We start from the raw sequence: 24,012 nt of genomic DNA on the forward strand, positions 1-24,012 counted from the left end.
GGTGCTTGGTCGTAGCGGCGATTTAAACATTGCCGCTCGGGACCACTACATGCTCGTGGTCATCATCTGGTGCTGCGGGTGTGGGCGAGTCTGCAACAGAGTGGGGGACGTGATGAGAGACGATAGAAGAGCGCCCACACGCCCACACGCCCACATTTCTTCATGGCCTGGCGGTTCTATTGGCTCATAACTAAGCCCTACTTCTGAACCCACATTCCACGGCTACACCACGGCATCTCGCACATGAATCGAGGTGACACCAGTGGGCAGTGGGCGTCCGGGTCCACATGTTGAATACGATCTGAACGCACTGATCTGGGCTAGTCACCGCCCACTCACTCTCGTCTCTCAACCCCCACCTGTCTACCCCACACGCCCACAGAATGGACTCGAGCTCGCTCGCCTCGGCGTCCGACTCGGGCCGCGACGAGCTAGAGTCCGTCTACCGCTGCGCCCACTGCCCGAAGGAGTACACTCGGCGCGACTATCTGCAGAGGCATGAACTGAACCGTGCGTCCGTTGTGGCGGGGCTGATGTAAGATACGCGGCCGCAGTCGAGGTGTCCCTGGTGTGGAAAGCGGTTCGCCCGGCAAGACGTGCTCCGGAGGCATATTGCGGGGTCGTGCAAGTTGCGGCAGGCTGACGAGTTGCGGGTGCGGTCACACAGCCATGTCAACGCAGACGTCCGCAGCAAGGACTCGCGGAAGAGGACTCGTCGGACCTCGCGTGAGGATACATTGCTCGCTGGCCCAAGTAGCCACCACTCCTCGGATTCGGACGGGATGGACGACGGGCAGATGGAGATGGGCCCGCCCACTTCGCCACATGACCACCGGCTGGGAAGGCGTCTCGATGGTCTCGATGTCGATGGCCAAAGCTCATCCACATTCAACATGTCTCTGCCGCCAATCATGGTCACTCCTGATAGCATGGACGCTGTCGACCTGCCGCGCGTGGCGCCGCATGAGCAAGCACCAGTCTCGGGAGGGAGTTGGAATAGCCATCGCCCATCCGACACGTACGTAGAATCTGGAAGGGCGTTGAGTTCCTTTGACTCGGTTCTCGCCGTCCAGCGACCGTCCGTTGACTACTTGACGCACAGCGATAGCGGCCACAGCGTCGATGCGGGTCCAGGCATCCTGGTCCCTACCCCACCCATGCCAGAGGTGCAGATGGGCTTCGGCGACCCCACCAACGCTAATAGCATGGACCACCTGTTCAACTGGTTGTTCAGCATGACGAACATCGAGAATGTCTCGACCAGAGGTCCAGTGGTTGGCCTGACTGGACTGGAAGCCAGTCATGTCGAAACACAGTGGCTGTCTCGGGACGACCAGACGGCGGATCAGCTCGTCCCCCGTCACTCTCGGAGCACAGTGCTTGAATCACTCGAGTCAACCTCCCAGGAAGATACCCGGCCCTCACCTACCCGCGCACCACACAGTGGCGGCCCGCCATTTCCTTCATTCCCGGAGACGTGGGACGAGGCTGGCTGGCGTCTACCTCCCCCTAAAGACCTCATCGACGAGCAAGCCCGTTCAGATATGCGTGACCTGTTCGACGGCCCGGAACGCGAATACTTCTCTACCTCAGCGTTCAGCATTGCGCAGATGAAGCTCTACCTGGAGCTATATTTCCTGTGAGTCTGGCCCTCTTCGCCACTTACGACAGAAACTTCGCTCCGTTGTATCCCATCGTCCACCGCCCGTCTCTCGGATACCGGCGTCTGCCGCCCGACCTCCTCCTCACAATGCTCTGCATCGGCACAGCGTTCGCCGACGACCGCGCCGGCTTCCGAATTGCAATGAAGATACACAAGCGGCTGCGGAATCGTGTCTTCGACGTGCGTAACCCCATTGTATCGCTGACAGCAGATGGCCGAGGCCGAGCCCCGCGCCCCGCCACATACGATTATGACAATCCTGCTCATCAACTACTTCTCGCGCTCGTACTGTAGCGTCAAGGAACACGCTGTCGCACAGATCTTCCACTCGTCCTCAATAGTGATGGCGCGCCTGGCCGGCTCGTTCCTCCCGACATTCGCTCCGCACCCAAGCCCCGTCGCCTCAAATCCCCTCGATCACTGGCTGGCATGGGTGGCCCAAGAGGAGCGGAAGCGCGTCGGGTGGCTCGCGTTCATGATGGACACCGAGAACGCTGCCCTCTTCCGACATTACCTGATCGTGCACTTCTTCTCCGTCCAGATCGACTGGCCATGCCAGGAAGACGTGTGGGACGCGCTTGACCCGTTTGCTTGGTCTACTGCGCAGAGGGTTACCGTGCAGCCCGCCTCCTTCCGTGCGACGCTGCACGAGATCGCGGCGCGCGGAACTGTACCCCCCAACCTATCCGAGACGCATCTCTGGATCACGCTGCATGGTCTAGTCAGCGTTTGCTGGACCCTGCTGTGGCGAGACCTCGGCGACTTGAACATGGTGCGCGAGACAAAGATCTTGCGCTGGAAGAGCCTCCTGTGCCGCGCGTTCGAATCTTTGCGCCAGCATGTCAGCCTTCCGGCACGGAGCGGCGAGGAAATCGACAGACCCATCTTCTGGTCGGGTGTGCCGCTTGCGCACCTCGGTGAGTTGTGTCGAGAAACAGCTGACGAAAGGCTGTATCCTACTTCTCACGGATACAGAGGCTGTGCGAATCTACGCTGGCGCAGGAAGTGAGTGTTGGTACAGCGGCTCTGACTTTACAGATATCGCTGGGCGACCAGTTCTCAGCGGCGAATGGGTCAACGCCAACACCTACGTTTCTCAGTGGGCACGCAGCGAGGACGGGACGTACAGCTGTGCGACGGCGATTGAGCGTGAGTGTTCCCCGCGCATTTGCTCACACCAGTCCTAACGCAGCTGTTCAAGTGGTCCCACGAGGTACGATTCCAAACCGCCCCGAGCCTTGTCCCGTGGTGTATTGTGAGCTTTAACTGGGAAAAGCTGACAGCAGTACATTGCCTCGCTTGTAATCTGGGCGTACTCGACATCACTCGATGGACCAGTAGCCTTTGACGCACCGTACATCATCCGCGCGTCGCCAGGAGCCGACGGCCTAGATGAGGACATCAAAATCGAGCCCTCGCTCGCACGCCGCGACGCGCTCGCGTACCTCTCGCGCATGGGGGTTGACGCTGCTGACCTGCCCCACACAAGAGGCAAGAACCGCTGTGACGGAATTCTGGCGTACTCGGCGTATCTGCTCGGCACACTGGGGAGGGGGATCATGGACGAGTCGAGGGGGGTATTGCTAGGTGTGCTTGCTGGAGGGCCCAGTTCGTTGTAACTGTATTTCCGTTGTATTCGTTTCTGAGGCATTGAGTAGCTTGATCATGATGCTGACGATGGCGGAACCGAACGGCTCTCACGTGATCAGTTCGAGTCGCTTGTCCATCGTTCAAGAAGGGCAAAAAGCTGACGGTAACAAAACGGCGCGGTGGATCAGATTCGATCCACCGATGAATGCTACTCTGCTTTCGAGACATGAAATGAATCATGCGGGATGAATTATCCAGTTTGGTTATGCTACGCCGTTATCATTTCTCCGTTTTTGCTGGCTATATCCCCGCTCACCACTCGGACGTCCCGTTGCTTCCATGCTGTTTGCATGGTTTCCTGTACCAACTACACTATGCATCAACCGAAACCTAATCAGAATCATCCAGGTCCGCATAGTATTTGTACCCAATGACCTCGGACCAGTCGCAGTACCTGTGCCGCAAGCCCTTTGTACTGTCGTAGATGGCTTGAATGTCTTCCAGTGTGAGCTGGACGACATTGAGATTCTGCTCGATCCGTTCAGGCGTGACAGACTTGGGAAGGACTGAGTGCCACTCCTTTGCGTCAGCTCTCTTCCTCCCCGAACTTACTGAGAGCTGGAGACTGATGAGGACGTTGGCGGGCGCGATACCATACTTGTTGGCGAGACGCTTGACAGTCTCATTCTCCTGGATGGGCGGAAGAGTATTCTGCTCCCCGTAAGAGGGGTTCGTGTTCCCTAGTGGCGAGTAGGCCGTAACATGCATCCCGATCTACTGTCAGAATTTTCCTTTCGAGGGATTACCTTCTTGTGGAAGGCCATGAAGGCGTTCTGGGGGAGGTACGGGTGTCTCTCGAGCTGGTGAAGTGCTGGCTTGATGGTTGCTGAGGCTAGGAGACGTTCTAGCTCGCTCTTGGAGAAGTCTTCGTTAGCTCATTCTTGAATTGGCGTACTAGAAACTCCGATATTCCGCGCGAGGCCGGCGCGTACACACTCCTCCATCGCCTTCCAGGTGTCGACGTAGTCGACGTCGATGACCTTGATGTCGTCCCCGGGCTCCATGGCGCAGGGATAGTGCATGAGCCACAAGTCGACGTAGTCCGTCCCGAGGGCAGCGAGGGATTTCTCAAGCGCGGGACGCACGTCCTCGGGCCGGTGATCGGCTACCGTCAGTGGAATCGGGTTGAGACTCACTGTTCCACAGCTTGGTCGTGATCCAGATCTCGGAACGAGGGACGGCCGATTTCGCCACGCCCTCGCCTAGCGCTTCCTCGTTACCGTAGATTGTGGCCCCATCGATGTGTCGGTACCCCGAGACGAGAGCGTGAGTGACGGCGCGCGAGAGCTGCTCGGGCGGGGACTGCCAGCATCCGAGACCCATGGAGGGCATCTGGTCCCCCGACGGCAGGGTGATGTGTGACGGCGGAGCGGCTTGGGTCGTGACCATGTTGTATGAGGGTGGTAGAGTGGCGGATATGGATCTTTGCAGGTCGTTATATCAGCCCAATACATGGCCACAGCTACGACCAGCGTGGCAAGTATGTGGGCGAGCCACCATCATGCATCGCTCTGTGGAACATGGTTGAGGTGTTTGGCGAATGCAGCGAATGCCCCAAGGTGGCCAAACTCCGACATGTGGGCGCGGGTGTGGGCGGCATGACTGATGGGGCTCATGCAAATGGTCCCCGATTGACGATAAGCGATCAGTATTATTATAAGCGTGTGGGCGGGTGAGCGCGTGACCTTTGCAGAGTGGGGCTTGTGGGCATCTTGAGCGTCATACTTGGGATGATGGTTCGTTCGAGTCTTCAGCTACCGCCGGCGAAATGGAAAGAACGAATGGGACGCTTAGCCCACTTGAGAGTACGAGTGGTTGGCTGTGTGCAGAATCTGAGAGCGAGAGGCCAACGCTTGTCGTTCTCAGTTCGTTTGGGTAGTGTCGCAATCTAAAAGTATCAAGTACACGCCCACTCTACAACGGCAAAGTCCCGGAAGATGACTGCTAACCGACTACGTTAGCCACACCCACGCCCGACCCTGGGTATCTCAAACATTGATGCAATGATGCTGCCTGTCGCAACGTGAGAAACCACCAGTCCTACAGCTTTGCATAGGCTGCCAATTTATACTGTGACTGCTATTCCACAGACACTCAATCCAGCCTGTCAGACCACTTGTCGTCGTCGCTGGGGCAGAGTCCGTTCCTAATCCAGATGCAACCGCCGAGAATGGGGAACCACACATAGCTTGAACAGTACACTTTACAACCATGATGACATAACCCGGCAACTAGGCAGAACCCTTGATGCCCGAACCGACATACGTCGCGTTCAGGCGCATGTTGACATACTCGCCAGCCGTGATGGGCTCGTACTTCTTGGGGCGCTCAGGCCCAAACGTGCCCGGCAGAGCGTCAATCGTCATGTTGGCGTTGGCCGAGCAGAACTGGTGTCAGAGTGTACTCATAGAGACGTACGTATGGGATGCTGAAGCGCTCGCGGGTCATCTCGCCGTCCTCTGGCCGGCGAGCGGGGGCACGAACACGGTGCAGCGTCGAGTGCAGCTCGTCGTTGCTCCACCGCATAAGGAAGTCGCCGATGTTGAACACGACGGCGCCCTTGATCGGTGGGGCGGGGATGAATGTTCCCGGCTGCGAGGGGGACTCAACTTCGAGTCCACCAACGTCGTCCTGGAACAGGAAGGTGCATGTGGAAAAGTCCTCGCTGTTAGATGTCACAATATTCAGCTTACGGTGTGGGCGCCGATACGGCCCTTCTCGCCCGACTCGAAGACACTCCAGGGAGCTGACGGGTCTTGGTTAGCCAGAATGACAGCCCACTCACAGTGAAGGAGACGAAGCTGGTTGTCGGCGTCGGTGTGGTACTTGTCGAAGAAGTCGGTCGGGACATGCGGCATTCCGAGGGCGAGAGCATGCAGTGCCTTCTCCTGCAGCGCACGCCCGATGCTCATGAAATGCTCGGCACCAGCTCGGAAACCAGGGAGGTAGTGGTCCTCGATCCAAACATTGTGGCAGCGTTGCGAGTCGCCGGATCCTTCCATCAGCTCTGATGGGACGCCACGCACCCATGTCAAAGCTCTCCTTAAAGTCGGCTCCTTTGCCACGCAACTCGTGCAGCTTGTCCTCGTCAAACACCATCTGCGATACTTGCTCGACTCCGACACCCGAGTATCCACTGCATGTCAGCTCTAGGAGACAGAGGGACGCACCGGTGCTGATCGCCGCGCGGGGGGTGGGGTGCTGTCATCTTGACGTCGTAGGGCAGCTCGAAGAACTTTTTTGACCACGAGAAGATGGCATCCACCTCCTCCTGTGGTACACCTGTGTTCACGAGGTACGCGAAGCCGACGTCGCGACATGCCGCATAGAACTGCTCGCCAATCTCCATGGCGCGCTGATGTCAGGTGAGCTCAAAGGGAGGCTTACCTGGCTCGTGCCGTCGCCAAAGCCTTCAAAGTCGATGATGGGGATCTCGGAATTCTGGATAGTCATGATGTTGTTGCGAGTAGGTGTCGCTGTCTCCAGTCAGTGCTGTTCTAATATCCATGTTGGCAGCAAGTCTGGCAACAGCCATGACTTCCTGGAGGCCCACATCAGAAACCCCTTCGACTTGTACCCACCCCCACATCCACTGCCCACATCGCCCACCTCCACCGCCCACACTCCCACGCCACGACACTAAACCAGACCCTGCCCACACGACTACCCCACAATGTTATCTTTGAGACACCATCCAGTAATAGCCGCAGCGTACGAGCGTGCATTCCTTGATACAGGGTGGTCATTGGCGGCGGTTGCGACGCCATCCGGTCCATCGAACGCTTCATTATAATAGGGGCCTCACTGGGCCCCGCCTTGTTCTGCCCACCATCACACCATGGCATCAACAACTGCTCACGAGCTCCACCCCAGTGGTCAAACAACATCTCGCTGGAAGGCTTTTGCTAAACGCCTGGAATGCCCCGTCGACGAGGATGGAGGATACGTTAATGATAGATGGACCAACCGTGACTTGATTCCGATTCCTCCAGACAGGAGGACATATAAGATTTGGTCATTTGTTGTGAGTTTCAGTTCCAGTTCATTGTTCCCTGACAGTCCCCGCAAAAACTTACCCCAGATTTACTGGTTCGTCTCGGGTGCATGCATTAGCGCATACTCGGCAGGCTCGAGCTTGCTTGCATATGGCCTCACGGCGCAGCAGGCAATGGCATGCGTCGTAATAGGCGCCATTATCACCGGCATGCTCTCGGTCGTTTCGGGGACTCCTGGTGAGGTCCATCACATCGGTTTCACGGTCGTTTCACGGGTTACCTGGGGCCTGCGTGGCGGATTATTCGTACGTATTTTCGGATGCTGTCTCTGACCGGCCAGCCTGTAGCCTTGCGTACATTCACGTCTATCTGGTGGTTCGGCATCCAGTCGTATTGGGGCGGTATGGCCGTTGCGCTCATCCTCGGTGGCCTCTCGCCATCCTTCAAGCATATGTATAACCCGATCCCAGAGAGCTCGCACATCACCATTCAGAACCTCATCGGCGTCATCATCTGGTATATCCTGTACATTCCCCTCGTCCTCGTGCCCCCCGAGAGGCTGCAGCGGCCTTTCGTCATCTCGTCGATCGCGTTCGGAGCTACCCTCATTGGCCTTCTCGCATGGGCGGTTCCCACAGCTGGAGGCGGTGGCCCGCTCTTCCACACCCAGAACACGGCACCCAGCACATCGTACTCGATGATGCTAGGCATCACGTCTATTCTCTCTGCATGGGGTGCAGGTACCATTGGCCAGAGCGACTGGGTCCGCTACTCGCAGCGCCGCTACTACCCGATGCTGTCGCAGCTGGTAGCCGCTCCTCTCATGATCACGTTATGTGCCCTCGTTGGCGTTGTCGTCACGAGTTCCAGCTACCAGATCCTCGGCACGCTGTACTGGTCGCCGATCGAGCTCCTTGGTGCCATCCAGGAACACTACAACTCGTCCCCAGGCGTACGTGCGGCGGTCATCTTCGCAGGCATCGGGTGCACATGTGCCCAGCTGTCCATCAACGTCCTCCTGAACTCGGTCTCGACAGGCATGGACATGGCTGGTCTCTGGCCAAAGGTGAGCTGAAAGTGTCAAAAAAGCTGACATCAGTACATCAACATTAGGCGCGGCGCGTACCTCCTCGCAGCGTTCGGCCTGGCGTCCAACCCATGGCAGATTCTCGCCTCCGCCACAACGTTCCTCAGCGTCATCTCCTTCTTGGGTGTGTTCACGGCCCCCATGACCGGCCTGCTGCTGGCCGACTACCTCGTCGTGCGCCGACACCGCGTCAAGATCCCCGACCTCTACAACGGCACACCATCCAGTATCTACTGGTTCTGGCATGGCATCCACTGGCGGGCGGTGGTGGCGTTCCTTGTGAGCGTGTGGGTATTCTGGCCCGGCTTCATCATGACGATGAAGGACCCCAAGGCGGACAATGGCTGGGTCAAGCTGTTCAACATCTCGTTCCTTGTCGGGCTGGGTTTGGGCTTTGTTATCTACCTCGCCATCTGCGTGGTCTCGCCCCCACCGCACTACAAGGAGGGCGACCCGTACCTGGACGACGACCTTTACTGCAAAAACGTCAGCGCCGTAGCCCCTACGGACGGTGTCGAGGACGGCAAGCACGATGAGAACGTCACAGTTGTGCCGGTTGCGTAGGAGCTGCGGGAAGGTAGGGGAGAAGCTGGGGGGAATAAGTTGTAGAACCATGTAGGACAGTAGGGATTAGTGGAATGTAGAACTGAACGCATGAAAAGTGTCTCAACGAAGACAATTTCGGCTGGAGTGCTTGGCTTGGTGCATTCTTCCTACCCACACATTCGTATCCACTGATGAGCCGCCTGTCATTTTCTTACCATTTCAATACATCCACAACTATCTAGCACACCCGGGCGCTTCAATGTGCAACTGCGACGTTCTTTGTTGCTATGATCTAATCCCTCGCGGTCCACTTGCCCCACTTGTCCGTTTGAGGGGCCATCAGTGCTGCGCGTCCCGAAGCTGTGGTTGCCCAGTCTGCCCGTTGCATTTGGAACACGAGGTCGTCGGTCACAGAGCTCACTTGCTCAACTTGTTGGAGGCGGAGTCCCACAGTCTTCAGGTGAGGGAAGCCCTCGTGGCTTAAATGTGTCCATTCCGAGAGTAGCCCACGAGCGTAGGTGCTCACGAACCACATTAACCACTCCTTATCGGTCTCGTCATACCCAAGGTCCTCGAAGCCGACGAGCCGAATGCCTGGACGGTCCTTTAGGGCGGATGCCACCGCAGCAGTGCTAACAAGGGAAAGCGCACTTAACCAACGCCCAGACCACATCCACACTCCACCCAACGCTTCGAACTCAAAGAGGTTGTATGGGTAAGGGTCCGACACATTTGGCGGCTCGAACGTGACGGAAAATATTGGGTGGAGGGGCATGTTCCGAAAGAAATAGGGGAAGACGAATGTGATCTCTCCGTTCGGCCTCACTGCGTCAAGGTACCACGTCTGTCCGAATACAGTTGAAACGCTGCGGTAGCCATGGGGGCCCTCGTAAGGATAACGATGGCGCTGCTGGGCCAGCATGATCGTGAGTTTGTCGAGCGACGCGTCCGGGAACTTGGGATACGCTGGCATTCCTTGAGCCGGTTTCTTGTCGTCTGTCCAGAAATCACGAAGAATCAGGTTGCGCACTCCTTGTAGCCTGTAAAATCCGCACGCTTGGTTGCACCGATTCTGTTCGACCGCCCAGTGCACGTCGTACGGGAGGTTGAGGGTCTGGAGGTGTGGGAGAGGCGGGAATGTGGGGGTGACGAGGTGAGAGCCGCACTTGACATCTATGTCGGTAACGCTAGTAACCCGTTGGCAGGCAAGAAAACTGTGCTCGGCTACGCACAGCGTGTGGCAATGATGTGACATCCACTTGCGCCGGAAGACGGGTCGCGCGCCGTCGTTCTTGTCGAGAATGGGGTGGTTGGGACCATCGAGAGACAGCGTCGTGGTGAGGGTCACTACCTTGAATAGATGGGGCTTGGAAGCGAGGTACCAATTCTTGTTGACTCGGGTACAGGTTGCGACATCATTACGGGGGAGGAAAGAGAGGATGTTGTCGATTACCTCAAGAGGGATGGAGATGGGCAGAAAGACTTCTTGAGCCCATTCCACAGTGGGCCAAGTGGTGTCTGAGAGGGGAAGAGACTCGTGATCTGGGAGGGGAGGAGTTGTCGAACGGGTGTTGCGGTGGATAGGGCGGGGAGGAGAGTCAAAGAGTTGGAACAGCATTGTTGATGTCGAGATGAGAGGACGGAGAAGTGTTGGGAAGGATTCATATAAATCTCTGAAGGAAGGCTGGAGAGCGTGGTTGACCACTTACTCTCGCCAATGACATGGCTACCCAGACCCGAATGTTCATTGTTTATCCATCGTCTTGAGATTCTGGTGATACTAACCTCTGCAGCGAAGTGACTCACGTGGCTCGTCTACCGCCACACTCACTGCTTCATTGTCACCAAACCCATCCTGCTGCTTTGTCCCATTTGAACCCACATATTGCTCGCCGTCATGTAGGTGTACAATGGACAGGATTCTTCTAGCATTCTCGCAGGTGAGCGTATCGATCTGCACTTTGCGTGCTCCGAGCCACGAGTACCGCCTTCCCCTCTGTCGCTGCTGCGACGCCTCTGACGAGCGAGAAAAGGGAGGCGGTCCTCCAAGACCGGCTCCTAAATTAGGCGTAGTTGGACATTCTACAGAGCTCCTTTCTTCCCACCTGATTTCCGGAAACGGCTGGAGGCCGATAGGCTGCGGCTTGGACAGGTGGCCCTGACAGCAATCACTGGGATTGAGGCTGCGCAACGTGGGCTACTGGGAGCAATCCATTCCGATGGGGCTACTGAAACGCTAAGCATGGAACTAGGCAATTGCACAAGGATGTTGGGGGGCCATGATGGAGCTTTGATGGCAGAAACTCATTGTTCGGATGGATACATGGCGGGGCTTGTGTATCAGTGCCCTAAAAGACCAAAGTGTCCGAAATGACGGAAATCAGTGACACGCAGCAACGAATTACATGTAACCATTACTCCAGAGCGTGGCTTGTTCTTGTTTATTGTTATCTACCGGACCCCACTCCTTGAGCCCGATGAGTGCGGCGATAGTGTATCGTTTTGTCTCCCACCGAGGGTAAGTGGCACAGCTGAGGTGAGGTGATGAGAAGCACCCTGAAATGACAATGAAGCTTCCACTTCCCAAGAAGAGCACCAGCGACGACTACCTAAACGTACCATCGCAGTGCACTATAAAAGACGACCATCTATCCCCAAGTCTTTCAGAACTACATCAACCTCCATTGAGCTCGTCACCGCATCAGCCACACCCGTTTCTGCCTCTTGCACCAACACTCCTCGGCTACTCGCCACTCTCCCCTTCTTACACTCCTTCCGCTACGCGCCCGCAGCTCAGCTCCTATTTCCCAACACTTACATTGCCGCTCACATTATCTTGCCCAACTCTTCCTCCTTTCTTCACCTCCCTCCCATTTCTCAACTTCTCAAGATGAGCTACAAGGTCAGTGACTATGTCGAGAGCATACCGGACAAAAGCGACAACCCTCTCAAGTGGGCTACCAAGCCTCACTTTCCCAAGCCGGTTCCCGTTGAGGTTGTGAACACCATCCTCTCCTTCCTTCCCAGGACCTCCCTCTCCCACTGTTCGGGTGTCAACAAAGCATGGTATCTCCTCGCCAAACCCCGCCTGTTTTCCCACGTCAAGCTCGACTCCAACCTCCACATCGTCGGGGCCCGTCACCCGACCATCGACCTCAACGTGGGCTCGCGGCCGCTTTTCCGCCGAGTGTGGATGACCAAGTACTGTACCCACCTCACCATTGGGAAGCACACACGCTCGTCTCACCTGTGTGGCCATTTCGTCCCTCACCCCTCCCCACTCCCAGAGGACCACATCGCCCCAAAGCCACTCGAGCTGGGCGAGGGCTGCGCCATGAGCACCTTGCCTGTCCTCCCTGACCTGGAGACCGTCATCATACCGAACGATCCCCACTTGGGTCTCACAGCTCCACAGGCTGGCGAGAACCCGTGCGGCTTCCACATTCTGCAAGGTTTCCGCCACCTCGTCGTCAGTGACGTCTCAACGTCACTTCTGTCAACCGTTTCCACCTCATTTCCCCCCCGAACCGCTCGGGAGCTCACCCTCCTCGTGACGCCCCGGTGGAGCCACGAAACGGAACCCAATCCCGTCAAGACGTGGTTCCCTTTACTCCGCCAGCTGTCACGAGACGGCACGGTGACCTACGTCCACTCGAGCAACAGTTTCACCCCAGATCCAGCCCTACTTCACCCTCCTCTCACTCCCAACCGGGACACTACAGGGGGCGTTCCCCAAGGCAACAGACAGTATGGTCCGTTTTGGGATGCTGTGGTCTTAGGGTTCGCCAGATGTGTGCGTCCACATTCGCCACCTGTGCGTTTCGTGGGGTTCGAGGACCTCGGGATAGCCAACGAGCAGGCTTCTCTGCAGGTGTACTTAAACTGGAGTGTGCACCAGATGATCAAGATCTATGCGAAGCGCATCGCCGACCCGATTCCCAGCCACATTCTCAGACTCGTGGGAAAGAGCAAGGCGGACACCTGTTCCGCCATGTCCCGTAGCGAGTGGGCTGCTTCTCCTAGTGGTCTTGCCGCTTTGGCTGCTACTGAAAACAAAGCGTTGGAATGAGCAAAGGCTAGCCGAAAAATAGGCAATGTACATTCAGGAATGATGCAGATAACTTTGACGGACCGGAAGAGAATACCACCATTACAAGTGCGAGACATTTCAGTACCTCTGGGAAAATTGAGTTGAATCGAAGACACACTGAGCCTTTCCCATCACTTTGAATGAATTGAATCTATTCTCACGATTCAACGATTCAAATCGTCGTGTCACATTGTGTCATCTTTCCTCGTGCAGTCTCTCACTCTTTTTCTCGTTTTTCCCATCCCACAACGACCTTGGGTTATTTAATCCCCTCTGCCTCCCTCTTCCTCCTTCACCCCTCTCTTCATCTACCTCAACCTTGTCACTGCCTACTCCAAGAACAATGTCCTGCACGGAAACGACTACTGCTGCCGCCTCGCCCACCCGGCGCGTAATTCCTCCTCCACCCCTCCGCGCCGATGTGCTCAAGAAGGTCCTTCTCAAGCTCTCCAACGATGCCAATGCCGATACCAAGCCCAGGTTCAACCTTCCCCAGAAGGTTCTCAACCACGTTCTGGACTTTGTCCCGTGTTCTGACCTGGCCCCGCTCCTCACGGTCAACTCGAGCTACTACCGCGCGACCAAGCCCCAGTTCTTCCGCGAGCTCAACCTGACCAAGGACGGCAAGGTGGGTGGGTGGGGCTACGACCTCGTCGATACGTGGACCGAGGACGGCAGTCGCCCTGTCTTCAAGGTCGAGTGGCTCTCTCGCGTCACTACCGTACTCACCATCGAAGCTCACAAGTCGGGTTCCTGCGATTGGCTCTCGCAGCTCGACCTTCCCCTGCTTCACACCATCCGTCTTCCGAACGATGTGCACCGTAGCATTGCCAACAAAACTTGCCTCACTCCGTGCGGCATCCACGCTCTCAAGGCTGCCAATGTTGTGCACACCGACCTATCGTGGGACCCTATCCTCGGCACCACCACCAACTTCGCCAAGGGAACTGTCCAGACCTACACGGCCTTCCTCGCCGACAACGGCATCCGCCGCGAGCGTCGCTGGGCCGACCCCATGGCTACCGCGTTCACCTCGACCGTGCGTATCACCTACGTCTTCCCCGTGGTGCCTTTCCCCCGTCGCGAGCCCAAGGCTCCGGTGGCGACTCGCAAGTCCGACGACCTGGACAACAAGCATTCCTGTGGCGACCACGACCGTCCCCGTGGCACGGAAAAGCCTATCATCGAATGCCAGCCCCTCGCTGCTATTCCCAAGGGCATGCCATACAGCCTGGAAACCTACCGCGAGCTCACGAACGACTGCGACCACAACGGCAACTGCATCCACATCCACTTCCTCAACTGCATTTGGTCCATGAACGACGCGTTCTGGTGCCACATTCTCACCTCGAAGGCCGAGTTTGTCTTTGTCGGACTGGATGAGCTCGTCAGTTCAATCCTCGTCGACCGCCAGCACACCAAGCGCGCCGACTCGCACCTGGCCTTCCTGGCCAAGGTCCAGGCTGCCGAGTTCCTCGAACTCGTGAATAGCCTGCACCAAGTTTGTCCTGACGTCGACCGCAAGGAGGTGGCGCAGTTCGATGCTGCGTTCAAGAAGTACCACTCGGGCGATCTACGCGCACCGTTCCGGGTCATGCGCCACGAGCACTGGCAGCTCAGCTCGGGCGCCAAGATTGCCATGCTGCGTAAGGACCATGAGAAGTGGCAGCGTGCCCTCGAGCGTCAGTTCTAAAATGCTCGGATGCCTTGTAGTTGGCCGAGTAACCTTTCCGTATGCGCCCGTATCCGTACAAGTATCCTATCATGGAATAGCTATGTTTAGCGAAAGTGAATGGCCATGAGGAAGGTGAATCGCCTCTTTGGACGTCAGCTGCGCCTGGGCGATGCAATGTAAACACAAGTTCCCATTCAAGGCATGCTAATCAAGCTGAGGTCAACAAACTCAGTCACGAGGCTCACCGTTGTGATGTCCCAGTCAGTGATGAGGTTCTCATCCAGCCCATCAAGCTGCGGTCAGCACTGTTCATAGTCCTCCATCGACGTACCTGCTCCATGTCCGCGGCGGACAGCTCAAAGTCGAACACGTCCGCGTTCTCAATGATGCGTTTACGTGAAGCCGACTTGGGAATGACAATGTATCCGTGCTGCAGCCCCCAGCGAAGGTGGACCTGCGCCGGCGTCTTGGAGTACTTGTCGGCAACCGTCTCGATGACAGGATGCTGGAATCGCATAGCTCTCGCGAGCGGCGCCCATGCCTAACGTCAGTGGCTGTCTCCATCTCCACCCTCGTCCTGTTCCAGACTTACCTCGAGGATGATACCGTGTTTCTGGCAATTGTCAACATACGCCTTATGCCGCATGAAGGGATGCAGGTCAATCTGATTAACGACCGGAAGCTCATCGCCACGCGCGACAATCTCCTCGATGTGCTTAGCTGTCATTTAGCGCGTCCTCAACTGAGACGTACGCGAGAAATTCGAAACCCCAATACTCTTGACCAGTCCCTCCTTCTTGGCATCCATCAGCGCCCGCCAAAGATCCTTGCGAAGACCTACGCCCCCGGAAGGAGCGTGTAGGAGGTACAGGTCAAAGTAGTCCAACCCCGCGCGGGACAGAGACGCGCGCAAGTCTTGCAGTGTCTCGTTGTACCCGCGATTATGCATGAGTTTCGAGGTGATAAAGATGTCTTGCCGGGATACGTTAGAGCCAGAAGGGGAGGTGAGGAAATCACGCAGTCCGTCGCCGACTGAACCTTCGTTCTCGTACCATTCGGCCGTGTCGATGTGACGGTATCCCGCTTCGAGGGCCCATGCTACGGCGGCGCGGGTTTGGCCGTCAGACATCTCGTAGACGCCTAATCCAAAGACTGGGGTTAGCGAGGGGACGAGTACGGGAAGGCAGAGAGTCGACGACTCACTGGGTATCTCGCGACCGTCGAGCATCTTGTACGTCGCGGCCAACGACGTTGGTGTCTTGGATCCAGGCATCTTGATACTGTGGGAAGGTGGGGAGTTGAGACAGAAGATGTCGATGTCGATGTTGAGGTGTGCACTGATAGTGAATTGGGCGGCGGTATGGGCATGACGGAGATCAGGTGACGCAATTCTGGAGTTTACCACTTGCCCTGGTCAACGTTTGGTTTGGGTGTCATCTCATCGCATCATCACATCGTTCGCGTCTACCTCTGACGATAGCTGGCGACAACCTCCGGATACCCCCCCCCCCCCCCCCCCCCCCGTGACGGGCACCAGTACCAGTGGCATGACGGCCGCGGCGGACTGACCAGCCAACAAAGCCAAGTGGGCGTCCACAAATGGGCGGCGCACAGGGCGTCTTGGCGGCATCACTCCCTCCCATCTCACCTCGCTCGCATGTTTTGCCTGGTGGCTTCGCCTCGCACTCACTGTACTATGATGTGAAGCCGGATAGTGTGGCTTGACGGAGCCATCCAGTCCGCCGCGGCGCTTGTGACTGACACCAAGAGCTGATGCCTTCTAGCTCACATACCCAGCGCCTTGAAGCTCTAGCTCACATACCAAGCGCCTTGAAGCTGGTCGCATGCAGAATCCGAACTCACGGGCGTCACTACTATCAAAGCAAACTTCATCTACAGCTCTGAACTGAAGACTAAAACAAAGTCGTCTAATCGTCGACGAGACACCACTCGCGCTCCGGCTCGGGCAGCCAGAACGCCCCAATAGTACCCTCGCCCTTCACCTCCTTAGGCCATGTCGCCCCCCGCGTCCGGATCCCACCATTGCCCGCGACGCGTGACACGGATCGCGGCCAGCCCTTGATATCCCAGAACTCGACGAGCCGCAGCGAGGGAAGATAGGCGGTAGGCTGGACCCGGTGGCTGGTCCACCACCGCGCTGAGATGAGGTGGAACGCGTCTACCGGCCCAGCTCGCGCGCGCCATGCGTCTGCTTCAGAGTTCAGAGTCGCAGCTTCAGCCAGGGCTTCGAAGAGGACGCGCGTGAGCCATGCGAGGTGCCGATAAACGGGGTATGGGCGGTCTTTGCAGGCTACATCAAAGCCCACGAGGCGGATACGTGGGCCGTCCATGAACCGCACGACCGTGCGGGCCAGCTTGAGCATCAAGTGGTGGGGGCAGTCGTCGGCCGTGCAGATCTCGGTGTAGACTTGGGCACGGGCGGCGGGTGGAATGTCGTGCGGGATGGTAGAGAGGGCCTCTGGGTCCCGGAAGATGGGACATTGCTGGGGAAGAATGTGCTTGTTGATGTTCTGTGGGGCTATGAGGGTGAGGCGTGCTCCTGGTGCCATGATGGGAAGGTGGAGTTCAAAGGGCCGGTGGTCGTAGTTCCACATCTCGTGGGGCGCGATGTTTGCTGTGTAGGACTGTACACCCCTAATGGTGGTTGTGGAGGGGGGCTGCGCGACCCAGCACACGTTGTGCTCGATGAGATGGAGGGGCTTGAGGTCGTGTACCCCGCAAGGGGTGAGCTCATGGGCGGCGACGAGGGTGCCGTGTACGTCGAAGGGGAGGTGGAGTGTGCGGAGGTGGGGGAGGTTGGGGAGGAGCGGGTGGAGGGGCCGGTGGGGTAGGGGAGGAGCGGGTGGGAAGGGCTGTTTCGAGTAGGAAGCAACGGCGTTGGCGCAGAACGATTCGTGATGGGCTGCCACCTCGAGGATGCGACAGGTCCGCGTCATCCACGTGCGGCGGAAGAGAGGGCGGCGGCGTGAATTGGGTGTAGCGGGGATGTCGAGGTCGAGGAGGGGATGTTCGGCGCCTATGACGTGGAAATATTGGTCAAGTGAGACTGTACGGTACAGGTAGGGTTTGGCTGCAAGGTAGAATGACGAGTTGGTGCTGATGCAGGCTGTGAGGTCGTTATCACGCACAAAGGACATGATGTGGCCCAGCACCTCGCGGGGGACGTTGTGTGGGCGGGTGTGACCCGTCGAGATGGCGTCGTACGTGAAGGCGAGGGGAAGCTCCATGGCGAGGTGGGTTTGGGGTAGAGGCTGTGGCTCCATTGTAAGTTGTGGCAGGAGAGTGAAGAAGACCAGACAGCGTAGAACGGTTTATATGCCACTCGATTGACTGCCTTCACATGCCACTCCGCGATCATTGGTGACTGCCTTCGCCATCCACTCACACAATGCGGCACCCCAGATCTCACATTATGAGGAGCGAGCGTCGCCGCCGTCAGTCGCCCTTTCCACCGGCCCGTCGACTCCGTCTTAGCCACTTCAGTCATACATACACGCTTATGTTTCGCCTTCCCGAGAGTAAGCATGTGGATTCGTCCGACAAGCTTCAAGCCCACAGCCTACAACTTTGGGTTCTGGCCAAAACCGGCACGCTTGATCAGGTCGTTCGGCAGAACATGGCTGAGCCAGCAGTTTTGAGGTACCTCGTGGAGCGAGCAGAACTCGACCTTCCCCATGTCTGCAATCACCTCTCTGGTTGTCGCCTCACGTTCCTCCTCCGCGACACCTAACTCGTCGACGAAACTGTTGATGTAAGCGGAGCGGTACTTCTTAAGGAGTGGGTACATTAGGTCGGCCGCCGAGACATCCCTGTACGACGGGCCGGTGATGCTCAAGTACACCTGATTGTCGATGTGGACGCTGGTGGCGCGCTTGTCCATGAACCCGCCTACGACCATGACGGTTCTTCGGCTTGCATAGCCCATCGTACACAGAACCAGCAAGTCCTCAAACATCCGAGTCGGGCTCTCGTCTGTGGGTTGGGGGAGGAGCGCGACGAAGGCCTGGGCAGTCTGGTATTTCGGGTCGAACCATGGCGAGAAACATGGAATTATAAATGGCTCGTCCAAATCTTCCACGTCGCGAGGGATGGGGGACGCGTTCGAGCTGAATTGCAGCACGAGCGTACGGAGTCGGAGATGCATGGGCGGGGGCAGAGGATAAGGCTCGTACTCGAATTGGACATCTGTGAGGATAACCACCTGCGGAAGGCGAAAGAAGGCGCACTCGCCGCCGTCGAAGGGGTGGGAGTGGGGGCGGAACGCACAGCGGACTGTGCGGAGCGCGGGCAGGTCCAAGCGCGCCACGGCTGCTTGACACTGGGCCTCGTTGTGGGGCTCGATGGTCAAGGTGTGCGTGTGCCTCAGCCACGCGGAGCGGAAGACTGGCCGTCCCGAGGGCCTGTCGATGTCGATGTTGTGATTCTTCGAAGCCAGTTGGGCAATTGTGCGGGACTTCAACGAATGTACGCGGCATGTGTACGGCTTCACCACGGCGTACCATTCCGAATTGACGCGCAGGAGCGGGAGCACTTTCTTCTCCGGGATATGGGCGACGATGCAGTCGAGCACCTCCGGCGGGATGCCGTAGGGTAGGAGATGGGGAGGTGCAGTCATTGGAGGCAGTGGGCAAGTAGGGCTGATCGGCTTGCGGAGCGTGAAGGTTTGCAGGCGGAACTGAAGAGGTTAAAAGGGGACGTTGAACCAGTTCTTATATGAAGGATAGAGGGTGGGGTATGGTGAACACAGCCCTCACGCTCACCAGCACCGCCCGACGCCACCACCACGCTCGGACCACTGGACGCCTCTTCGCACTTACCATACCCTGTTCTCCCGTCCCAGGATGCCCTCCTTTGACATAGAGCGCCTGGCCTCTTCACGAGAACCGATGTCGAGTCCGTCCGTGAGCCACAGGAGCCGATGTGGATTCCGCCGAAGTGGGCATTTGGCGATGGTTCCGTGCTGGATCTCAGGGACGCAGCTTTCTTTGATGACTTTGTTGAGATGTCCACCCGCAACACCAACTTCTCAAGGAGAGGGAAACGCTCACCGACGTTGAGGGACTGCGGGGACAACTGGGTAGCGAGAGAGCTCACCGCTGTGAGTGCCAAAGGACTTCAGCCCCCCTTGATCCAGCCCGCTTGAAAGCAACCTTGGGGTCCTTGTCCGGCGACAGGATAATGGATAGACAAGGTCCTTCACAGCCAGATGCTCCGGGCTCCGGGTGGCAAGCACATTGTGGCACGATAAAGGTGGCATTGGGACGTTGCCGACGGATACGCTCAGCTCGCATGGAGGTTGTGTAGGAAGAGAGTGGTATGCTCTACTCAGGCGGTAGTTGAGGAGTGAGGAGTGAGGAGTGAGGAGTGAAGAAGAGTTAGTAGCAAGATGATAAGTCATGCGCCGTATCCAAGGAAGGTTGGCGCACTCACACATGCCGGCCTTTCGCACCTGAGTCAGCTCGCCGACAAACTGCCACACTTCCATGCACATGCTCTACGATCTACTGGTCCTCTGCGTCGTACCCCTCATTCTTCCGGATATACACCAGCCCCTCCAGGACACTCGAGTATGGGAAGAACTCGTTGGTGCCCATCTCTGCGCGCTCGGTCGTGCCGACGCGCACAGGCGTCTGGTGGGTCTGGAAGCCCGAGATGCCCGAGCGCGTGCCGGCAAGGCCGACCGTGTTGATGGCTTGTCCGACGCGCACGGTCACGGGCTTCTCTTGGTCGTTCTCGTCGACCATGATGAGGAACTGGGGGAACATGGCGAGCGCGATCCAGAAGAGCTGCCAGTGGTGCTTTCCGAGCACGAACTTGCGTGCGTCGGTGAACGACACGATCAGCGCCATGAGGCCGGCGACGGCGTTGCGGTTCAGGATCTGGCCGTCGTTGAAGAAGGGGTTGACGCCAATCGTGCCCTTGCCCATGTGGACAAAGCCCTGCGCGATGCGCACCATGAACAGGCAATCGGGCTCCTTGCCGTAGTATGTTGCGAGGCCGCGGAGCATCTGCGCCAGGCGCGCGTTGTTCGTTCCCGCGCCGACGAGGCCCATCGCAAAGATCGCGTTCACCGCCACGTCGAGGTCCGAGTCGTGCGAGTACTTGGACAGGGTGTCAAGAATGGTGAGCTGAGGGTTCGAGGCTGAGATGAGACCAAGCGCGAGTGGCACGGCCTTGCGGATCACCGGGTCGCCGTACGTCATGAGATGCTGGAACTGGCGCAACGCCATCTCCGCACCGACGTCCTCGCCCATGGCGATGAGCGCAATACCGATAACCGCCATGGCCTGATGCCTCATATCCTTCTTGACTGGTGGCGTGTCGGGCTCCGAAGTGTCAGCCTCGGCAGCAGCGATGGCAGCAGCGGCAGGTGTTGGCAATGCCGGTGCTGGCCCGGAGTTCTCCATGTCGACGTCCCCTCCCTCGGTCTCCTCGATCTCCTCCTCGGCCTCGACCTTGGGCTTCTCCGTCGGCGACTCCGCGCACGTGTGCAGCATGGACTGGATCTTGAGCACGTTGCCAGTGCCGGCATACGCGCACACCTCTACGAGGACCTCAGCGGAGCGCGCGATCGGGTGCTCGATGACCTTGAGGGTCTCGAGGGTCGCGTCCGCGGCGTCCTGGCGGCCGAGGAAGATGAGGCCGAGCGCGAGGCCAAGGAAGATAGCCCATTCCGAGTCGAGCTGCGAGTCCTCGCGCTCCATCATCGTCTGGAGGATAGTCGACGCAATGTCGCCGTTCCCCGAGCCGACGAAGGCGAATGCCACGTTGAGCGCGGCGTTGGCAGCAATGTCGATTGGCGTCGACTCCTCCGCAATGTACGGCAAGAACTTATCGGAAAGTCCCGGCCGCTCCGAGCCTGCGTACGCAATGCCGATGCCGTTCATGGTCGCAATCTTGATGAGCGAGCTCGGGTTGTCGACGTGGTCCTCCAGCAACGCCCACGCCATGTCGGGGTTGCTCCGCGTGTTGGCGTACAGGACACCAATAGCGAGATAAGCGCCCGCTTTGATGTCCTCCTCGGGCGAGTACGTGTACTTGTCGATGTAGTCGATGCCACCGTCGTGGTCCCACAGCAAGCTCATGCCGATACTTGCTGCTCCTGACAGCATGCCGCGGTCCTTTTGCTTGTATATGAACGATTGTCCCTCGGGCGCCTTGACGACGAGCTTCTCGTTGCCAAAGCCGGCGTTGACAAAGGCGTTGACAAACACGGAGGCGAGGTTCTCGCGCGCAGAGGAATAGTGCGCCGTCTCGAGGTGTGTCTTGTAAATGTCCTCGGGCGTCTTGGGCTCCTCGACACCGACCGCCTTGCCGAAGCTGCGGAAGTGCGCAGAGAGGTCCTGGTTGTGCAAGCAAATGCCGAGTTCGGAGCCGCTGATGTCCTCAGGCACAGGTCCCCACTCGTCGCCTTCGGGGTGCTCGTCCATATAGTCGGCGTACGTGACCCAGTGGATGGGAACGCACGCGCGCGCCATAAGGTATGCGAGCTGCTTCTTCATAGTGAGGTTGACGGGCGCCTCGAAGTACTTGCGGATCAGGCGGCGGTCGTGGAGACGGATCGCCAGAGCCATGGCCTCGGGCAGACGGTCGTGCTTGGAGTAGATGGCAGCGGCGGTGCGGAGGAAGACCTCGTCGTCTGGGGGAACAAGGAGTGGGACGGCCTGGACCATGTACTGGCACACGCGAGGGTACGTCTTGTCGTCGACCTTGCCCTCTAGGGCGGGGGTGCACTCGAGCTCGAGGCAGAGGTCGACGGCGTCGACCTCGGCGTTGTGCTTGAGGAAGAAGTCGACGAGTTCGAGGCCGAGTCCGCGCAGCTGCTCGGCGGTGTAGTCGCGCTTGTGCTTGACATCCGCCTCGTCGCCGTTGCTCTCGCCGTTCGCCTCGGCTCCCCCCTCAGTGAGGTTGATATACTCCTCGCCCAGTTCGGCCGCCAGGTGGCGGACGTACTCGTGGCCCCATGTCCCAGGACCCTCCTCGGACCCAGAGATGAGGCGGTAGTAGAGCGTGTCGCGCCGCCCCGTGTCTGAGTATGTCATGGCAAGGACAGAGAGGATGGACGCGAGCAGTGCACGCTGCTCCTTGAGCTCGGCGGGCCAGCTATCGCGAACCTTGCCCATGTCCTCGTAGTGTGGTCGCAGGAACTTGAGCGGCTTGGGCACGCTAGTCATAGACGACGTTGAAGTGCGGATGAGGGTGCGCAGCGACTCGAGCGCGGGAAGGTAGAGGGTAGTATCCGGTTCCTACGCGTCAGAAGTGGCAACGCGAGTGCAACTGGTGCTGCGAGTCTGCCCGTCGTGGAACCTGGCTGATGGCTCAATGACTCACCTTGAGACGCTCAACAAGCATTTCGAGCTCTGCCTTGAGCTGCAGGTCCTCCTCAGACTGCCGTCAGCGTCGCCATGCAGGTGCACTCACAATATCGGGCACGTCCTTGTCCTCGGGCTCCTTGCCCTTGCTGTGCTTGGGTGTGAGGTCCTCCTTCTTCTCCGGGTCCTTGGAGGGGACCATGATCGTCACCGAGTTGGGGTCGTTCTGCTCGGCCATGGTGTATGACGCGGTTGGGTGTAAGCCGTCAGGCAGAGGAGGTGGTCAAGAGGCGCGTGGGTTGTGTCGCCTCTGGCCTGATGGATTGACAAGAGGTTGTTGTTGACGAGTTGAATCAAGTTGGGTAGCGGGATATCGAATGGATTACCATTGACGACCATTCTGGCATCGATGACGGACGCGCGTCGCAAGGAACACGTGGAAGTCACGTGGATGGGTATTCGCCGTTTGTGGCACATGCTCTGTGGCAACCCAAATATTATTGGTTCTCACATCAGCCTCAATCTCGTGGCGTCTGTAAACATGGAGACCCCACCCACCCACAAGCGTGTTCGCGCATGCCCATTGACGCGTAGGAAGTTGAAGTATGCCACGCGGGCCACTCTGCGCGATACAGCCGAGCCTGCCGCGCCCTCTCAGCGGGTAAAGCATAGAGGCTGGATGCTGGACACTCATGCGGTGAGTGACCCATGCCCGGTGAACGCGCACCGGACGAGCTCCCAGCGGCGACCGGCCGAGCTGAAATTGAATCGGTTGAATTGAGCAGCTGTTGGTGCAGGGAGTCGGGTCGTGGGCGTCTAAGATCGAGCAATCCCCCTTCTCTGGCGAGAGTTCGCTATCGGGGCGAGGCCCACAGAGTGCGGATAGGTTGTGCGGGCGCCGCGTCCGCGTGCATCCTGAAGCTGCTCCATTCATCGAGTTCAATTGCTCAAGTTGCGCAGGTTGCCCGTGGAT

At 58.2% G+C, this 24,012-nt stretch overlaps 11 protein-coding genes across 11 annotated transcripts; 4 read left to right on the forward strand and 7 right to left on the reverse strand.

The window, feature by feature from the left end:
* Positions 1–383: 383 nt before the first annotated feature.
* Positions 384–3,282, forward strand: CcaverHIS019_0607610 (uncharacterized protein; the record flags this gene model as incomplete). The annotated part of the gene is made up of 8 exons (XM_060603255.1): positions 384–510; positions 682–1,639; positions 1,672–1,843; positions 1,875–2,580; positions 2,612–2,668; positions 2,702–2,812; positions 2,845–2,918; positions 2,950–3,282. The coding sequence occupies 8 exons, from the start codon at positions 384–386 to the stop codon at positions 3,280–3,282; spliced, it is 2,538 nt and encodes an 845-aa protein (XP_060459567.1).
* A 361-nt stretch (positions 3,283–3,643) lies between these two features.
* CcaverHIS019_0607620 (uncharacterized protein) lies at positions 3,644–4,702 on the reverse strand (the record flags this gene model as incomplete). The annotated part of the gene is made up of 5 exons (XM_060603257.1): positions 3,644–3,832; positions 3,866–4,027; positions 4,060–4,178; positions 4,209–4,418; positions 4,450–4,702. 5 exons carry the CDS (start codon positions 4,700–4,702, stop codon positions 3,644–3,646), a joined length of 933 nt encoding a protein of 310 aa, XP_060459568.1.
* An 842-nt stretch (positions 4,703–5,544) lies between these two features.
* On the reverse strand, positions 5,545–6,766 carry CcaverHIS019_0607630 (uncharacterized protein; the record flags this gene model as incomplete). Its single annotated transcript, XM_060603258.1, has 7 exons — positions 5,545–5,700; positions 5,732–5,974; positions 6,007–6,068; positions 6,099–6,308; positions 6,340–6,449; positions 6,484–6,668; positions 6,701–6,766. The coding sequence occupies 7 exons, from the start codon at positions 6,764–6,766 to the stop codon at positions 5,545–5,547; spliced, it is 1,032 nt and encodes a 343-aa protein (XP_060459569.1).
* Positions 6,767–7,481: 715 nt separating this feature from the next.
* CcaverHIS019_0607640 (uncharacterized protein) lies at positions 7,482–8,959 on the forward strand (the record flags this gene model as incomplete). The annotated part of the gene is made up of 3 exons (XM_060603259.1): positions 7,482–7,613; positions 7,649–8,374; positions 8,408–8,959. 3 exons carry the CDS (start codon positions 7,482–7,484, stop codon positions 8,957–8,959), a joined length of 1,410 nt encoding a protein of 469 aa, XP_060459570.1.
* A 274-nt stretch (positions 8,960–9,233) lies between these two features.
* On the reverse strand, positions 9,234–10,559 carry CcaverHIS019_0607650 (uncharacterized protein; the record flags this gene model as incomplete). The annotated part of the gene is made up of 1 exon (XM_060603260.1): positions 9,234–10,559. One exon carries the CDS (start codon positions 10,557–10,559, stop codon positions 9,234–9,236), a length of 1,326 nt encoding a protein of 441 aa, XP_060459571.1.
* A 1,272-nt stretch (positions 10,560–11,831) lies between these two features.
* On the forward strand, positions 11,832–13,010 carry CcaverHIS019_0607660 (uncharacterized protein; the record flags this gene model as incomplete). Its single annotated transcript, XM_060603261.1, has 1 exon — positions 11,832–13,010. The coding sequence occupies one exon, from the start codon at positions 11,832–11,834 to the stop codon at positions 13,008–13,010; it is 1,179 nt and encodes a 392-aa protein (XP_060459572.1).
* A 364-nt stretch (positions 13,011–13,374) lies between these two features.
* Positions 13,375–14,724, forward strand: CcaverHIS019_0607670 (uncharacterized protein; the record flags this gene model as incomplete). The annotated part of the gene is made up of 1 exon (XM_060603262.1): positions 13,375–14,724. One exon carries the CDS (start codon positions 13,375–13,377, stop codon positions 14,722–14,724), a length of 1,350 nt encoding a protein of 449 aa, XP_060459573.1.
* Positions 14,725–14,900: 176 nt separating this feature from the next.
* On the reverse strand, positions 14,901–15,979 carry CcaverHIS019_0607680 (uncharacterized protein; the record flags this gene model as incomplete). Its single annotated transcript, XM_060603263.1, has 6 exons — positions 14,901–14,999; positions 15,038–15,247; positions 15,299–15,426; positions 15,460–15,502; positions 15,548–15,858; positions 15,910–15,979. 6 exons carry the CDS (start codon positions 15,977–15,979, stop codon positions 14,901–14,903), a joined length of 861 nt encoding a protein of 286 aa, XP_060459574.1.
* A 655-nt stretch (positions 15,980–16,634) lies between these two features.
* On the reverse strand, positions 16,635–17,954 carry CcaverHIS019_0607690 (uncharacterized protein; the record flags this gene model as incomplete). The annotated part of the gene is made up of 1 exon (XM_060603264.1): positions 16,635–17,954. The coding sequence occupies one exon, from the start codon at positions 17,952–17,954 to the stop codon at positions 16,635–16,637; it is 1,320 nt and encodes a 439-aa protein (XP_060459575.1).
* A 332-nt stretch (positions 17,955–18,286) lies between these two features.
* CcaverHIS019_0607700 (uncharacterized protein) lies at positions 18,287–19,547 on the reverse strand (the record flags this gene model as incomplete). The annotated part of the gene is made up of 2 exons (XM_060603265.1): positions 18,287–19,402; positions 19,545–19,547. The coding sequence occupies 2 exons, from the start codon at positions 19,545–19,547 to the stop codon at positions 18,287–18,289; spliced, it is 1,119 nt and encodes a 372-aa protein (XP_060459576.1).
* Positions 19,548–20,228: 681 nt separating this feature from the next.
* Positions 20,229–23,277, reverse strand: RPN1 (uncharacterized protein; the record flags this gene model as incomplete). The annotated part of the gene is made up of 3 exons (XM_060603266.1): positions 20,229–22,973; positions 23,059–23,115; positions 23,149–23,277. The coding sequence occupies 3 exons, from the start codon at positions 23,275–23,277 to the stop codon at positions 20,229–20,231; spliced, it is 2,931 nt and encodes a 976-aa protein (XP_060459577.1).
* Between the last annotated feature and the right edge of the window lie 735 nt (positions 23,278–24,012).

The sequence above is a fragment of the Cutaneotrichosporon cavernicola genome (assembly GCF_030864355.1).
Source record: "Cutaneotrichosporon cavernicola HIS019 DNA, chromosome: 6".
NCBI lineage: Eukaryota > Fungi > Basidiomycota > Tremellomycetes > Trichosporonales > Trichosporonaceae > Cutaneotrichosporon > Cutaneotrichosporon cavernicola.